We start from the raw sequence: 14,333 nt of genomic DNA on the forward strand, positions 1-14,333 counted from the left end.
AAACACTCTACCAAATAAGTTAGTTTTCAAGCCACGTAATAATTAGTCAATAAAACACCCCCAGAGTATCTTAATCCCATTAAAATATGTCTTTTTAAGTGTAAATGATTTTAACCGAATTTTATATGATGATTTTCTTTCTGTAACAGACCCTTTCTCATTAGATAACAGATCCTCACGAAGCAGAAGGTGAAACAAGGATAATAATGTCAAAGATTTTAATCTTCTGTTCATATTTTGAAAGATACTTGACTGTTTGCTGCTGATTTTTACTGTTTCCCTCTGCTTCCTCTATCACCCCATTTCCTTCATCACATTGTCTTATTTTCCTTGTCTCCAACTAGGTATGGTGATAATAGTAATGAATGCATTTCATAAGGCAAAGTCTAAATTTAAGCAAATGCCCAAATTCTTTAGGTTCTAAATACAGAAATTACATACTTTTAAGGAGTTAAAGAAGTGTTGGAGAGTTAAATAAGCTTTTCCAGATGGCTGATATTCCTGAAAAACCAACCCTATTGAGGGTCTAACTGGGGTTGCAAGAGTTAAGTATTTCCCATTTTCTCAATGCCTCCAGTTCCTGCAAGGCAAACCTCTAAGCAAACAAGCAAGAAGTAAATCACCTTATAACTGTTTATGTGTTAAGTTTCTCATTCTTGCCATGGTGATTTGGAATTATTTCCACTGTAACTTCCAGTCAAGTACTCCCAGTCCTTCCAGTTCTCCAGTTCTGTGTCCTTCCAGTAAGCTGCCCTATGGCCTCACTTCCTGTGGGAATTCAGGACAATTAGTATTTTGAGGATGTAGCCACAGTCAGACAGCAAAAGCCTTTATTTTTCAGGCACAACTCATTGAAAATCCCCAGTGTTTGTGCTCCAGATAAGCCCAGATTCAGAGGACTGAACACTCCCCTGAGTACTTGTGCTTGCTTTCTCCTACAACTTTCAGAGACTTTGAGGATATTTAGGTCAAGAATGTGCTGTGGCAAATGCCATTTCTTCTTTCAACTTCAGAGCATCAGAAACACTTTATTTGGTTTTTTATTGTGACCTTTGGTTAAGAGTCAAAGCTCAGCTCAAGACCTTTAGAGGACCATGAGGATTGTTTAAGTGGAATACTCATTCAGTTGTAGGGTTGGAGACTTCAGCAGTGCCTCATAGTTTAAAACTTGAGCTCAGCCTCCAAACCAACCTTGTGTCAGTTCATTCTTCAAGTCCAGTCTAGACTGAACCAACAGAAGCTAAAGGCTAGAGGAGAAAACCTTGCAAAACCTCCATCCTTACTTGCAGTGTAGATCCACCTGGATCTTGAACAAGCTTTTAAAATTAGAATCCAAATATAAGTGCAACTCTCAAAGGCAGTGTGAACATCTAGCGACCTAGGAAATGGTATCTGAGGACTTATGAAATAAGTCAGGAGCTTTTAAAAAGTGAGAACAACTTATTACACAGGCAGAGAGTGATAAGACAAGGAGAGATGATTTTCAACTAAAAGAGGAGAGATTTAGATTAGATATTAGGAAGAATTTCTTTACTCAGAGGTTGGTGAGGCACTGAAACAGGCTGCCTAGAGAAGTGGTGGATGTTCAAGGCCAGGTAGAGTGGGGAGGAGAAACCTGGCATAGTGGAAGGTGTCCCTGCCCATGTCAGGGATTTGGAACTCAATGATCTTAAAGGTCCCTCCCAACTCAAACCATTCTGTCATTCTATGACTCTGTGATCTGATGTGTCAGCAAAACCAGGTCAGCTCTATAGAGTGAACAACATGAACGTGTGAGTTGCTCAAGCTGATGACTCTGCAGCCACATTACTGTAATGATTTCCCCTTTTATTATCTGTGTTGTTTGTCTCGTAAATGGACATGACTGGATCCTTTGTTATTTTGAATGTTACAAGTTCGATCATCAAGTCTTTAAGACAAATGCATAGACTTTCTGTGTGCCTGAGAAAGTGTCGAATTCCAGAAGAACTTGCAGGAAAATACAACAGGGTAACTGTGCCATTTTTCAGATGCATGTAAATGTTTTGTTCTGCCAGAACTCTTGGAAAATTGAAGTTAGTTGCTGGGGCTTAAATGTAGCTCAGGAGATCAATGTGGCTTCAGATCCTGACATTTCCTTCAAGACTTGAAATGTTTCCTCTCATGTAACTTACCCTTCTCTTCACCTTTTCACCAACATTTATCCAATCTATTATATTGCTGTTTTCCTTTCCCATACTAAGGCTGTGTCAAACTGGACAATATTTATACTTTCTTGCTTTCTTTCCATTCTCCTGTTTCATCAGAGCCCTAAGACTCCCTTCTCTGACCTCCCTGATGATGAGAAGATCTTTAACGGAGGCGATGGCATGTGGCAGAGCCAGAACCAGGATCAAGCCTTGCTCTCAGAGATCACAGAAGAGGACCTGGAGGCCATACGTCAGCGGGAAGAGGCCATTCAGCAGATTGAGGTCAGTAACTTTCCCCATTCATGGATCTGTCAGCTGGAAGTGCAGATTCCTTGCGTTGCGCGTTGCTCAACGCGATGAAGGCAACGCTGATTTACGCTGCTGCCAGTACTGCATCACTGAAAATGGCAGAGATTATCAAGTGCTTCTAAAAATGGAAATCAGTGACAGAAGGAAGAATTAGAAATCCATATGACTCGTAATGGAAATGACAAGAATTAATTAATGTTCATGGGCTAATGGTTGGGTTCTTTTCAGTGAGTTTTCCATGGCAGAGTCTGTAGTGAGGGAGTTTAATTGAGCTGAGTTCTGCAGCAAAGAAGCTTTCTTGGTCCATGCAAACTTGAAACTGGAATTTGGCACAGGCAGAAAATATTCAGCTTTACCATTAGAGAGAATAATAGGTAGACAAAAGGAAATAACTTGTTAACCTTTTCAAATGATTCAATATTTTCCTGTAACAAAGTATTTGGACATTCTTGATGCAGTTAAAAGAAGGCATACTATTTTTATTCCCTTTTTTTTCCACCAAAATGCTATAAAAATATGAAATAAAAGGAACAAAAAGAGGCCTGAATAAGTTAAACATCCCACATTTTTCTTTTTGTACTTCTCTTTTTATGCATTTGGGAAACTCTTGTTACTTAAATTTAGGCAATAAATGGGTAAAACAAGAACCTGTTAAAATCTTTCTAATTTGTATGCTTTTACAGGCCTAAACTCAGGATGAACCCAAAAAAAGAGGGATTCAGAATAATCAGAACATTTAATTAAGGGCTATACTTTGTCCTTTAATTGGATTGTGCTAATTTTATCAGAATAGATTTTGGTTGTGATACAGGAGGAATTGTGATTGAGTTAACAGTGCAAAGAGGGGACAAACGTTCCTGCTGTAGCCTGGTGCTTTGAGGCTGTGACCTCTGTTTGCAAACAGTGAGAGCTACACATGATTCAACACTAAGTAAGAAATTTTGACAGTTTTACAGGAGTGGGTCGAGGTTAGTGTGTGTCTAATTTCTGTCATGGTTCACTGCACAGAGATGAATGAGCTTTGTGGACTTGTGTCCATTGCTAGGGATGAAATTGTTAAAGATTATTCTCACACTGAGTATCTTTGGGTGTGAATTGACCTTTCATACTTGAGGGATCTCATTGCATCCACCAGGACAAACAGGGAACCCTGTTGCAAGAAAAGGTTTGGTTTCGGTTGTTCCTGCACTTTGATATTCATGAAGAATGGTAGAAAATGTATATTGGAAATGATGTTGTGGATAACAGCACCAGCTCACTGGAGAGAATCAAGAACAGTCTGAACAGAATCCTGGGCCATGTGCTCTGGGATGACTCTGCCTGAGTAGGGAGGTTGGACCAGATGACCCACTGTGATCCCTTCCAACCTGACCCATTCTGTGATTCTATGATTTTTCTGATCCTTACAGAGATCCTTTATTTGCTGGTCAGATCCCATTTCTGTACCACAATCTGATATCCTTACCTCAAGGTGCACTGGATCACATGGCCATGTTGAGGTATTTGAGGAGAGTTAAGTGAATCTATTTCATTCCTACATAACTTCTAAATAAATGCCCTGATCATGTATTGTGCAGTTTTTATATCTATTGAATTGGTCCTGAATACCTTTCTGCCTAATATCAATTTACCTCTGAATAACATATTCAACTTATGCAATTCTCAGGAATGTCCTGTGCAGGACCAGGAGTTGCACTAGATGATCCTCAAGGGTTCCTTCCAACTCTGAATATTCTGTGATTCTGTGAATTAATAATTTAGACACCTCAAGTACTCAAAGTTCTTCAGGCTTTTGTTTCCTAAGAATATGTGCACTTTCTTTTTATCTGTTTTTTTCCCCCATCTCTTGTATCCATTTTGCTTTGTTCTCCAAGGTCCATGTTCATCCTGTAAGGAGGGCTGCATTCTACAAGAATTATTTCAAATGTAGCATAAACATTTCTCCTGAGGAGGAAAGCATTTAGGACCACTAGTATTTTATTTAACATCTCTTTTGAAAGAACTGTAATGAAAATGAGGTTATTTGGACTGCATCATCTCTTTAACCAGCTGCATTTGAATAAGCAGATGGTGCTTTAAAATAATTTTCACTGTGTTTTGTTTTGCTGTTTGTTGACCCATATGGACATATTTCTTGTGAAAGGACTCATCTTGCACATTAAGACTTCCCTGATTTCAGTCAAAGTTGTGGGTATACAGAGAAAGGATTCACTGAGCTCACAGTCACCATAACAACTTTTTTTCCAGCATGTTTTCAAAACCAGGGAGTAACCAAGAAGGTTAAAAGGAAACATTATTCTTAACTGTCAAACACAACTAATAAACTAAATTTATGCCAATTTGATGTATAGCATTTGTTCTCCTTTGTTCTTTGGGGACCAGGATGAAGAATAGAGCTGTGCAAAATATATCTTGTACAAGTAGATTGGTCTCACTGGGATTTCTATGGTGCTGCATAACCAGCACCAGAAACATGTAGATCTTGAGGAGCAGAGATCACAGAGCATTGATAGAACATCATGTCTTCTGGGCCACACTGATTAGCACACAGCTTTGAACGAGCTCATGGTGCAGGTACCAGTTATGGGGCTTTTTTTTAGAAGACATTGAATTTGCCCTTTTTGCAAGAACAGGTATAAAACCTTTTTTTCATTGCTAAAGAAATGAGGAAATAAATTCTCTTCCCGTCTTGTGTCCTGAAAAACAGATATAAAATTGTGCCCATAATAGACATTTTCTTAATGTTCCAATGATTTTTTTTTTTCCTCACTTGTGTGTTTTCCACATCTCCAGAATATCTTCAGAGGTTCAGGTTAATGGGACATTGTTCTCTGTCAGGAACATCCCTTGAGGCACTTTGCAGCCTTCATAGTTTCCACCTAGACAGATAACAGCCATGTCAAAAGTTCAGCTGGCTGTTCATTTTATTTAAATGTGCTACTTTTGCTATTGCTTGCAGATTAGAACCAGAGAAGTCTGCAAGGGAGATGTCTCGCCAAAACCTTACATTTTGGATAAAGATCTTTATTGCTTGGAAATGTCAAAATCTGGTAGGACACAGCAGCCTTGACACAAGTGTTATTTCTTAAAATATTACTTTGAACTGTTATATAAAACCTATTTTAACTTGAACTGTATTGGCAGTGAATAATAGATGCCATAACAACTTTATATATAGCACTGTAAAATGTGCCATCAGAAATACATGAGCTGAACTGTAATGTGCATTGTCAGTGCTCAGTGCTGGCACAAGCTCTGTCATAGCAAATATATATAATTTAGCAGCCCATGCCTTTCATTTTCACCTGTGGTCATGTGAAAAATGGGAGGTGATAAAAGTTTGAGAAGAAATGGATAACCATTGAATGGAGAACTTTACAGAGTTTCAGCTGGTGGCTGGAAGGACTGTAAAAAACAGATGCTAAATGCTATATTGATTCACAAAGTCTCCAGTGATCTTCCCCATGCAGACAGCTTCTCCAGAGGAGAAAGGAAGATGAGAAAAACCTCTCTCAGACCACACCATCATTTCCTTGAAGTCCCCACCACGTCGTGTGGGCCCCTCAGGTCAGAAAGGATATTGAGGTGCTGGAGCAGGTCCAGAGAAGAGCACCGAGGCTGGTGAAGGGACTGGAGCACAAGTGCCATGAGGAGAGGCTGAGGGAGCTGGGGGTGTTCAGCCTGGAGAAGAGGAGGCTCAGGGGAGACCTTCTCACCCTCTGCAACTCCCTGACAGGAGGTTGGAGTCAGGTGGGGGTTGGTCTCTTCTCCCAGGCAACCAGCAGCAGGACAAGAGGGCACAGACTCAAGCTCTGCCAGGGGAGGGTTAGGTTGGATATCAGGCAGAGACCTTTTACAGGGAGAGTGATCAGGCATTGGAATGTGCTGCCCAGGGAGGTGGTGGATTCACCATCCCTGGAGGTTTTCAAGGTGAGACTGGATGTGGCACTTACTGCCATGGTCTAGTGACCACGGTAGGGTTGGACTTGATGATCTTTGAGGTCTCTTCTGACCTGGTTCATTCTATGATTCTGTGATCCCACTTCCTCTGCAACCCTCTCTCCTTTCTCATAGCAGTTTCCCATTCCCACCCTTGCTAGGCTGCTAATGCACCAGTTGGCATTCTCCTACCACGAAAAGTGGGAAGCAACCTGGTCTAGTGGAAGGTGTCCCTTCCCATGGCAGGGGGGGTGAAACTAGATGATCTTTAAGGTCCTTTCCAACCCAAACTCTTCTGTGATTGTATGATATCCTGAAGAAAGCAAAATACATTCACAAAGCTACATTTTAGTTGAAGCTTCTTTTGACAAAAGAGAAGGAGAGATGGATAGGTTGTGGCAACAGGTGTGAGGGAAATGCTTTTATTTTTAGGAGAGGTTGTTCCCTCTGGGTTGGTATTGAGGAATGTTGATGTTTGTTCCCTATCTGTGTTGAAGAGAAGTGAGAGATGCCAACCTCCACGCCTGTCACTCAAGCATTTGGAAGCAGACAGAAAATGAAATACAATAAAAATAAAACAAAGAGAACCCCACAGAGTCTGCCGGAGTGTGTTTGTTAGTTCAAACATGTTCCTTGTTCACTCATTACTACATATCATTCCTTGCTGAGGGGTATTTTGGTAAAAGCTGTCACTGATACTTGCAATATAGAATATTTAGTGAAAGCTATTTTATATCTTTCATCAGCTTCAGTAGTCCAGGGCTTGGACTGATGGGGACTCTGCCTGCCTCTTCACAGAGAATTTTTGACTCAGAGTAATGTATAAATAACACAATATCATGACAAGCACCAGCAGTGAAAGATCTGGTGCTGTGTGAGTGTCAAGCAGCTTCTCATGCCAGCATGCTGGAGCCTAATGATCATGAGTGGCAGAGCTGCCTGTGAGGGTGACATGGCCATCCCTGGGACTCAGGATTGAGTTGTTCCCTAAAGAATCCTCTCCAGTATTCTGGCCAGTCTAATTTAAAATGACCCGAGCTGTAGGGCTACCACCATTTATTTCAGGAGACTATTTCACGGTCCAGCAGGCCTCAGTGTTGATGAAATGCTTCCCTGTGTTCTTGCTAAAGATCCCTTTCTCATTTGCAGCTTTTTCAAGCTAGTGAAACTCTACTGGACCCTGCAAATAATTCTTCTTCCCCTTTGGCTTTTAAACTCCTCAAACACTAACAGTTATCCTCCTCTTCACAGGTCAGTCTCTCTTGCTTTTCAGTCACTTTAGTGTTCTCAATTATTTCCCATTTTTAGTTCCTCTCTCCTACAGCAGCAGGCCAGATATAGGAGTTTGGTGTTAGATCACAGCTGAAGAGAAGAAATGTGTAAAAAAGCTCCATGGATCCAATTCAGAGCTTACAAGTGCTGATGGAAGATTTCTAGGTAATTTCTGCACTAGCAAATTAAACATACCAAGGACACTAGAACCAGCTCATTACACTACTAAATTGTTAGAGCCAGATTAGCCAATCTGTACCCAATATTGACACAATCTGAGAGTTAACATGTTTTCCATTAGTTTCAAGGCAGCCCCTCTGTTCAGAGGGTAAGGGGGTTTGATGTGGATGCAATGAAGTGCATACCTGCAGTTTCAGTGCCTGAGAACACACATCTGCCACGTCCTTGTACAGCTGCAGCCCTATTGATTTATGATTTCATCATAAAAATGTCCTTTATTGTCACTGACATGTAGGGGGGAGGAGGAGGAGGAGGAGCAAGGTGAATTAAGGGTAAATTTTGTGGGAAACTGGGCAAGCCTGAGGACAAAATAAGGTATATGTGCAAATAACAGCTGGTCTCTTTGAAAATGAGGAGAAGCCTTAGCAAGTCTTGAGAACAAAAAGCAGTCAATCCCAGTGGAGTCATGCTCTGGCTGTTTTCACTGCATATTGATTTGCCTCTGCCTCCCTCTCCATCCCCCTGTGGCCTTCAACACTTATGCATTGCTTGAAACCACAGTTACTTGCCTTCATGTCAAAACCACTCATAGTCAATCTCCACATCTTTAACATGTTGCTTTTAAAGTGCCATTGCCATGCCAGTCAGCATGGAAAAGTTTTAGCAAGTTGCAGAGACTCTATGAGAATCATAAAATATCCTGAGTTGGAAAGGACCCACAAGGATCATTGAGGCCAACTCTTGGCCTTGCACAGAACAATCCCAAAAATCCCACCATGTGCCTGAGAGCATTATCCAAACACTTTTTCAACTCTGTCAGGTTTGGTGCTGTGACCACTTTCCTGGGGAGCTGTTCCAGTGCTCTGTCATCCTCTGGGTGAAGAGCCTTTTCCTAATATCCACCCTAAACCTCTCCTGGCTGCTTCATGCTGTTCCCTCAGGTTCTGACACTAAACTAGCAAACACAAAAATCACATGCACCCACAGAGAGCTCTTGCTGTATTTCCTCCTCTTTCCATTTCCACTGTTTATTGAATGCTACTGTTATATCAATACACATCCATCTGTCCTGTCAACCCAATACATCCAGCCAGAGAGGCAAGAGATGAAATACCACTGGGCAATACATTCTGCAAATTCTCTCATCATCTGCTTTCTGCTCACATATCACTTTTGCTATCTCTACTTGTAAAAGTCCAAAAGTTTGGTTTTTTTTCTTATTGGCTGGCTAAAACTGTATTTCTTCCTCTCCTCATGGAAATGATTAGAGCTTGTATATTCTTGCAATCAGTATTTCATCAGGGATATGTGTAGAACCTTGAATATCACTTTGCAAGACAGAGAGGTTTCTGGAATATATAGCATTTTTTTTAGCCCTAGGCATTTCTTATGTCTCAGGTGTAATCTTATGACAATACTGTGTGTAGTGAAGTGTCTTTAACTAAATTGGAGAGGTTTCCACTGTGTGCTAGAGAAAAGTTTCCTTTTCTCACTTAGATTCCCAGTGCCTTATCCAAAGACTGTTACTGTCAGAAAACCTTGCCCTAAACCCTTTTCTTCATGCTCTCTTCCTTCAGTGAGTTTGCATGAAGAAGGTAGTAATGAAAGCCTGGATTCAGCAAATCCCATACATCTTAACAGCTTTGCTGAATAGGGATGGACTTTAGAATGTCCTGAAATTGAAGCATTTCCTCTGCAGAAGGAGAAAATAGAGCTGAGACACACAGAATTTGCTAATAATCTGATTTTTAGGGAGACACATCTGCATATTTATATCCACAGAAATTGAGCTGAGTTAAAGTCTCCTGTATGGTCTGTCAGTGTACATTGACAAGGTAGAGAGCTGGAGAGAGAGATCTCTAGTGCTTGTGGTGAAATAGTGTTTAGCTTCTGCAAGTCCTCTTGCTTAAGTGTTAATATTTCCTTTGTTAAAAGGAAGTGTTACTTTCCTCCTCCATTTACTACACTTTTGCCTATGTTTTTGTCACCAGATGATGACTGTCTCAATAAAGGTAAAATCTCAGTCCTGTATTGTACTGTCTGTTAGCACAGACAGTACAAAGCATCATATGCCTCATCAATACAGCTATTTTTGTGGATGTGATTTGCTGCCCCAAAGGGGAATTACCACTCTCACCTATTGCTTAGGTTAGAGCTGTTCACTCTCTAGTTCTCTGATGCTAATTAATAACAAAGTAGATCAATAGGCCATCAGCCAGCTGAGATCACCTTGCAATGCTCAGAAGAGCTGTTCCTGTAGATTTGACTTCTTGCTTTCCTGGATTGAGTGCCATCTTTTGCCTTTTAATTCTTTCTGGTAGGGAAATCAACACTTTCCCCAACCTAGATGGGGGAATAATAACAGGTTGGTCTTATGTCATGAATAGCTAGATTAAAGTTCCTGTTAGCAAAGCCCTGGAGCATCTCATGACCCTGCTGGTTGGAAAGGAGACAGCCCTCCCTGAATGGCTCAGGAGAGAGAGGAAAGTGGACCAAGTATATTGACAAGACTCTGCAGAAGTAACAAAGGAAGAGATCATTTGAATTGAAATCCACATTTCACAGCAAGACCTGTTCACATTCCTTCCTACTTACCCAAAGGTGCCTAGTTCTTTATAAATTAGCCTTGACAGGAATATTCTCCCACATCCTCACAGAAATTAGCCTGAAAATCACATTCTTAACAGTATTAACAATGAATGTCACATTTTAGAGGCTGATGCCAAAGACAGTATTAGTTTATGCCCTCTGCACTATGCAGGCTCATTTTATTCAGGTATTCTTTAATACTTTTAATTGCTCCTTTATAAAAGAGGATGTTACAGAGCTGTATTTTTCCCCCATTGCCTTCACGATCTGTCTACCCTGTGTGTCTCCTCTGGTTGCCATTTCCTTCTCTGCATGACAAAGTCACCTGTTCCCCTCTGTATTGAGTCTAGCAGACAGCTCACTTGAGGCAGAGAAACTGTTAAGACTCACCTAGGCCCTATGGAGATATGCAAATTTAAATGTAAATATTTTAATGTATTTTTTTCAATGCACATTTTTAGCTAGACCCCTGAGCAGCCTTGTCTGACCTCATGAATGGTCCTGCTGAGAGTGAGAGGCTGGACTAGAGCTCTCCTGTGGCACCTTCAAACCTGAATTATCCTGTGATCCTGTGATCCCATTATCTTTCCATCTCCTCTGACTACACCACTGAGGGCTACCAAAAGTTCATGTCTTAATCTTGCTTCAATCTAAAGCCAGGACATCTCTATTTCCCTGCCTGTATGAGCTCCCAAGTCATTCTCATTCTCCCTTCTCTTCCACCTATTACCACTGCAGACAGAGGTTCCTGCTTTACTGCCCCATTCACACCACATTTGTAGTTTATTTTGGGGATATTAGGATGTCAGCATCCTGGAAGATGGGTACAAACTAGTAAGGGTTGGTGTGCAGGATGGTGTCCAGGCCTATGTCTGCATGTCTGGAAGAGAAGTTCTCTGAGGTGTGTCTAGAGAGTCTATGTCCCATCAGTGGGGTTGTCCAGAGAGGTTGTGGCTGCCCCATCCCTGGAAGTATTTAAGGCCAGGTTAGAGGAAACTCTGTGCAACCTGATCTAGTGAAGGAGGTCCCTGTCCAGGACAGGGGAGTTGGAACTAAATGATCTTTAAGGTCCCTTCCAACCCAAACCATTCTATGATTCTATGATTTTGATGCAGCGAGATAAAGCACTTGCAGCCAGAGTCACATATTTAGAAGAATTCAGATCTGTCTTATTCAGCAGCAAGTGGAATGCAGATGTTATGGGGACAGCTTTGCTCATATAGGCATCAAACCCTGCATTTTTTGAAAATGTGGACTCTTGTTGATATAAGTCATAGTATCATAGTATGTTAAGGGGTTGGAATGGACCTTGGAGATCAAGTCCCAGCCCTAGGCAGGGACACCTCCCAGCAGAGCAGGTTGCTTAAGGCTTTCTCCAACCTGACTGTGAACACTGCCAGGGTTGGGGCATCCTCTGCCTCCCTGGGCAACCTGTGCCAGTGTCTCACCACCCTCACAGTAAAGAATTTCTCATACTGAAGAATACTGAATTCTTATTACCAATACTGAAAGTGTTAGTATTGGTGCCAGGATTAAATGCTACTTGTTCTGTATGTCCACACTGAATTCACTTCAGACTGTGCTGCGATGAGAGATCCTAATATGAGACCTATTTAGCTTTGATTTTTTCTCCCCTCATTAGAATTGCTAGGCAGATGGAATGTGCCCCTGTTCAGAAAACACAGTCATCTATTCAGCTTGGATGAAGCTCAAGGAAAATACTGATCATCATTTGTAACTGAAGGCAGATCTTCCCTACAGGGGGAGCTTGCTGTGATCTGAAGTTTCGCCCATGATATCATGACTTTATCAAGAAAAACTAAATAGCAGCCTGTCTCTCTGAAAGCTCTGATTGCTCTGTCAAAGAGAGATAACTTCTTGCCCTCTGAAAAATCTTCAGATATGAAGATGAGGCTGTAGGAGAGAGGGCAGGGAGGGGAAAGAGCTGTTCTGTACTTGTACACCTAAAACACTCCTGGGGAAAACTTACAGGTGGATGTTGGTTATGTCAGACAACATGCTGTGGAGGTCTTAAAAGATGAGTAGCCTCTTGGGTGCTGTGGGACTGAGGCAGATGGCCACAAGGGATTCAGGTACAGTGCTCAGAGCTGAGTGCTGGAGACTTTGAGTAGCATATGCTGATTTTATGAGTGGTGGTTTACTGCTGGCTGCATTCACAGAAAGAGTCTGTGTCCAAACCCCATGTACACACAAGGGCATTTTGCCCCTTTCAGCTTCTTAGTAGACCCTTTTGTCTCCTGGAAATGGTGACAGCCCAGATATCTGTCAATGATAAGAGGGAACAACTTTAAATCTCATACAGTGCTGAGTTCTTGCACTCTCTTTAAGAAGAAATATGCAAAAAAAAATGGGCTTACTGTGCAAGACTAGTGTTTGAGTTGCTGTTTCTTTACCTGACCAGTTTTAGGAACTGGCCATAACTTCAGTGATTTTGAGGAATTATAATATCATAGAATTTTTTTAATTGGAAAAGACCTTTAAGAGCATCAAGCTGAACCAATGGCCTAACCCTGCCAAGTCCACCACAAAAACACATCTCCAGTTGCCACATCTACACATTCTTTAAAACCCTTCAGGGATGGTGACTCCTCCACCAATGGCCTGGACAGCCTGTGCCAATGCTTGACCACCCTTACAGTAAAGAAATTTTTCCTAATATCCAATCTAACCCTCCCCTGGTGCAATTTAAAGTAATTTCCTTTTGTACTATTGCTTATTACCTAGAAGAGACTGAGATTCACCTCCCTACAACCTTCTGGAAGGGTGGAGGACAACACTACTTATGCTTCTGATCGTTTTTTCTGTCATCCCAAACCCCTGAAGTCTCTTGATTGCCCTCAGACTTCTGAGTGCAATTTCATTGCTACCTACCTGAAAAACATCAAGAATGGATAATAATCTGAGAATCATACTATGGTAGGAAGTTTTCACATCTTTCACCCAAACCCCAGGGATGCAGAAGACTGCCCTAAGAAGTAAGTCTGGTCTTCATTTTGGGCCTTCTGTTCCCTTCAAAACTGAGTTGTTTCACCTTCTCTGTCCTCTGTGCTGACCAGGTTTGTGATAAACCAAAGTGCCTTCAGAAAGCCTCAATTTATCAGGGACTAAATTAATTTAGTGGTTCAGTCTCAGCCAAGAAATTGTCTGTACCTGATCATTGCAGCAAAGGGGGTTGCATGAAGCAACTCATCTTCTCTCCCCATTGCCTAAAACATACACAACAACTACTCCTGGAGAGTCTCTGTCCCTGTGTTTTTCAGGAATTTGGGTCTTTCTCAACAAAACTCAGATGAGAGCAGAAGTATCTCTTTATTTTTGGTATTTTTAGCATGGGGTGAGGGAGTGGGGAGTGATATTGAAACGGGGGTGGGAGACTAGCAAAGTGAAGGATGTCTAGATCCACAGTGATTCAGCAGAATGTCAGATTTGGTCTCCTTTTGACAGTTCCTTTAAACATACTGCTGCAAATTTCAGCCTTTCAACCTGATTTGATTAGCAGGTGCTGCCAGCAGCTAGGGCCCAAAAGTCACTCCCTGAGCATCAGTCCCTGTATTTGGCATTATCCCTTAAATTTCAGTTGTCATATGAGGCATTAATATCCTTTCTCTTGTTCCTTGCTAAATGTATCCAAAAAAATATAAAGGGAGAATTTGAGGGAGCAGAATTAAGAACAAACCTCCTGACTTCTCTGCCTCTCTGATTTCAGCTCCTGCTTATAAATATGAGCCTCAATGATGGGATGCAAGGACTTTTGGGGTTAGGTCCTTCCATCCTGAGTGTATCTGGAGAAAATAAAAGGAAATCCTGCACCTTTGCATGTTGCTGCTGATTACTTAAGAGGGAGTCATCTCCTGC

The 14,333-nt window shown here is 41.5% G+C and overlaps 1 protein-coding gene across 1 annotated transcript in view; it reads left to right on the forward strand.

Annotated features, from left to right (window-relative positions):
* Positions 1 to 1,854: 1,854 nt before the first annotated feature.
* Positions 1,855 to 14,333, forward strand: part of LOC103807388 (t-SNARE domain-containing protein 1-like) — a gene marked incomplete at its 3' end in the record, with an annotated part of 52,237 nt that continues 39,758 nt past the window's right edge. Inside the window, exons 1-2 of the mRNA XM_009080114.1 lie at positions 1,855 to 1,989; positions 2,286 to 2,450. Coding sequence (XP_009078362.1) covers positions 1,855 to 1,989; positions 2,286 to 2,450 — 300 coding nt within the window. The remainder of the gene's footprint in view (positions 1,990 to 2,285; positions 2,451 to 14,333) is intronic.

Source organism: Acanthisitta chloris, unplaced genomic scaffold (assembly GCF_000695815.1).
Source record: "Acanthisitta chloris isolate BGI_N310 unplaced genomic scaffold, ASM69581v1 scaffold3068, whole genome shotgun sequence".
In the NCBI taxonomy this organism is placed as follows: domain Eukaryota; kingdom Metazoa; phylum Chordata; class Aves; order Passeriformes; family Acanthisittidae; genus Acanthisitta; species Acanthisitta chloris.